The following is a 3,373-nucleotide window of genomic DNA, read 5'->3' as shown; positions in this document are numbered from 1 at the left end:
ATATTTTTCACATGACAAAACATTGAACTAAAAAGAAAAGAAAAGAAAATCGTACTATAAATAAACAAAACTTGTGTTTTGCGACCGGCACAGTATTCCATTTCATGTACCCAAATTCATGTAGGTAAAAAAAAATAAACAAAATAAAAAAAAAGATTTTGGACACAGTGGAGAACAACTGACATTCTACAAATAACGTGTGGAAGCAATCAGCTCATGTAGAAGAAGTGGACTTCTATCTTAAAAAAAAGAAAAGAACTAAAAAATTGCCATATTTTCTTTCTTTGAAAAGGCATAATTTAGTAAATGTGGTGTAAATCTGGTGCTCTGTGTGCCTCTGCCCTGCTGCAGCCCCGCCCTGCTCACCTGTCTCCTCCAGGTGTTTCTTGTTGTCCTTAATTAGTTTGCTTTATATTCTGTGTTGTGCTGTTTTCAGCCAGCGGTGTGTGTTCCGTGTTCCTCCTGACAGGTGTTTGTAAGTTTTCAGCTGCCTGTCAGCCTTTTTGTTTATCATTAAAGCTTCTTGTTGTGTTTTTGGATTGTTGCCTGCACACATCCTCACACAGATCTGAGATGAAACGGGTGAAACTGGAGTGTGAGCAGCGTCTCTGTAGACTGGTTCCAGTACAAGTTATTCCTCACATATCCCTATGTCTGAATGAAGGGAGGCCCTGGACGTTTGTTCTAGTCTCATTAGTTCTGTAGGATATTATCAGGTCACACATTAGAGCTCTGCTGGAATTAATTTCATTACATTTTTGAAACTTACAGAAAAAGCCTGAAGTAAAACTGATTTGTGTTGAGCCCTGTAGTAATTTCTGAATTGTTAGAAGGAAATAAGTGAGTGTGGGATGTGCTGTGTGTGTGTGTTGTGACTCACACAGCAGTGATTCCTCCTCAGTCTTCATGCTGACTTGCTGAACATTTGTTCAGCAGGAATGAAACCCTGCTTTGTTCTCCTCACCTCCTCGTCTTCCTCTGTCACCGTCTCACCACTCTGAGGAGTCTTTGTGTGTTTGTTGAGCCCAGCAGAGTGCTGTCAGTCTGTCAGTGTCCTGGTCCAGAGGGACCGGGGACACCAGGCGTCACTCTGTTCTGTTCAGGAACTCTTTACTTTCACAAGGATCTTAGGAGACAGATGTGTAAAACTGTTTCCCTCTGACTGTTCCTTTCTTGTTTCAGTTCTAGAGGACGATGAAGATGACTTTCCCAACACTCGCACAGGAGAGTTTCTACACAACAACAACGGTAGCAAAGAAAAATGTGAGTATTGCATAACCCACCCCTGAATACCCCCGAATGTTTGCTTTTATATTCCTAAATAATACTGTTGTAAAAACATACAAAGTATCAGTGAGAGGGCAACAAAACAAAGGTATCTTGTTGTGTTATATTATTGTAAATATATTTTAGTTTAAGTACCGTATTTATTTGTGTATAATACGTAAAATTTAATCTATAAAATCATCCATAAAGTTGGGGGGTAGTACTATATTCGGATAAATATTTTTACTTATGTAATTTAAGTGAAATATCGGCTTCATTCACAAAATATCTGAGTCAGGAAATGAGACCATGTTGTAAAAACCAGTTGAAACGAGCTCACCTCTGACACTCCTCCGTTCTTCAGAGCGAGATAATAACAGATCCAGGCAGGAGACATGATGTGAAAAAGTATTCCTGCAGCTCAGTAATGATAACAAACTAATGACATTAGTGTGTGACTGGGCCGCTCCTCGAACAACAACAAACACATGTTCGTCTGTAATGGCTGCCTTCTACCAGTGTTCTGAAAAAGTTTGTATCCCTGGAAAAAGTTTCCCCACCAGCAGGAAGTAATCTGCTTTTCCCCCACAAGATGGTCCAAATCTCATGTGAAGTCTCTGACTTTTGTGTTGTCGCCTCCTGGTGGACTATGTGTAAAATGCCAGAATTCATATGATGCTGCTACAGCTGATACATATTTGTTGTCAAAATACCTTTTAGTACATATGTTGTTAAAATAAAATGAACAGTCCAATGATCATTTTACCGCTATGTATAAAGACTGCAAAGGCTGAAAAATGAGATCGTATCATACAGGAATAAATACGGTATGTCTCATTATTTGAATTGTGTTTTATTGTGAACCCGTCTGGTCCTGTCAGTTAATGCTTGTGATATTATTACTAAAAAGTCTAAATAAAATATATTAAAATAAAGTATCAAATGATGAACTGTTGTTCTTGATCACTGAAATAAGAAGTTTGGTTTGTCAGACCCTTACCTGCAGTCAGAGACCCAGTTACTCAGTCTGGTATCTTCTGCGGAGTCAAAGTAACTATTATTCAGAACAGCTTTCTTTCAAGATATTACTGCTGTTTTACACATTGTTTTCCTTCAAGAAAACAGTTGATTACTTTATTTCCATGTCCTCAAACCATACCCACATAGCTGGAAATGGTTGTGTGGATGAAGGCTGCTCAGTATATCCTGTCACCTGTTTTGTTTGTTTAAATATAAAAAGAAAAGCTCCTCCTCAGAGTTTGTCCCTCATGAAAGCACTCTTCTATATCTCCTACACCATCCTGATGTTTACTGCTCTGCCTGTTTAAAACAGAATCAGGTAGTTATGGTTGATCAGCTGAGTGTCAGTCCTGCAGGCTTATGTCTAAAACAACAACTGGAGTACTCTGAAATAAAACAGGTTTATTGCTATTCACGCTTCAAACTGGGCAGTATTTTGGTTTGGTTTTTATTTTAGTTATGAATTTTCAGAGTTTAAAACCTGCTGGCTGGAGATTTCATCACAAAAAACAAAACAACTCTGAAAGTAGAATACACTTCTCAAAAACAACAGAATAATCCCTTTCCTTAACAGATTTAATCCAACATGTCAGCCACTTGATGTATGTATTTCTCCTTGCTGGTCTTAGTTGTAGTTTCTCTGCTGTTCTCTTACAGTTTTCCAGTCCTCAGGTCTGAAGGACATGAATGGTATAGACTTTAAAGGTGAAGCCATCACATTTAAGGCCACCACAGCTGGGATCTTAGCTACTCTGTCCCACTGCATGGATCTGATGGTGAAGACCGAGGACAGCTGGCAGAGACGCCTGGACCAGGTCTGCAGTCATGTTCAAGTTGTCGTAATTCATAGCTTCAGATGATACTACACACAGTCAACACAACTCATGCAGATGATACTACACACAGTCAACACAACTCATTCAGATGATACTACACAGTCAACACAACTCATTCAGATGGTACTACACAGTCAACACAACTCATTCAGATGGTACTACACAGTCAGCACAGCTCATTCAGATGATACTACACACAGTCAACACAACTCATACACTGCAAAAACTGTCCATCTTACCAAGTTTTAAAA

At 39.0% G+C, this 3,373-nt stretch overlaps 1 protein-coding gene across 1 annotated transcript in view; it reads left to right on the top strand.

Annotated features, from left to right (window-relative positions):
- LOC106519812 (collagen type IV alpha-3-binding protein) overlaps positions 1 to 3,373 on the top strand; it is a gene marked incomplete at its 5' end in the record, with an annotated part of 44,409 nt that overhangs the window by 16,751 nt on the left and 24,285 nt on the right. The window contains 2 exon segments of the mRNA XM_014011625.1: positions 1,183 to 1,263; positions 2,944 to 3,101. Coding sequence (XP_013867079.1) covers positions 1,183 to 1,263; positions 2,944 to 3,101 — 239 coding nt within the window.

The sequence above is a fragment of the Austrofundulus limnaeus genome, unplaced genomic scaffold, assembly GCF_001266775.1.
Source record: "Austrofundulus limnaeus strain Quisiro unplaced genomic scaffold, Austrofundulus_limnaeus-1.0 Scaffold83, whole genome shotgun sequence".
NCBI classification, from domain to species: Eukaryota; Metazoa; Chordata; class Actinopteri; order Cyprinodontiformes; family Rivulidae; genus Austrofundulus; species Austrofundulus limnaeus.
This window is presented reverse-complemented; position numbering and strand designations above follow the sequence as displayed.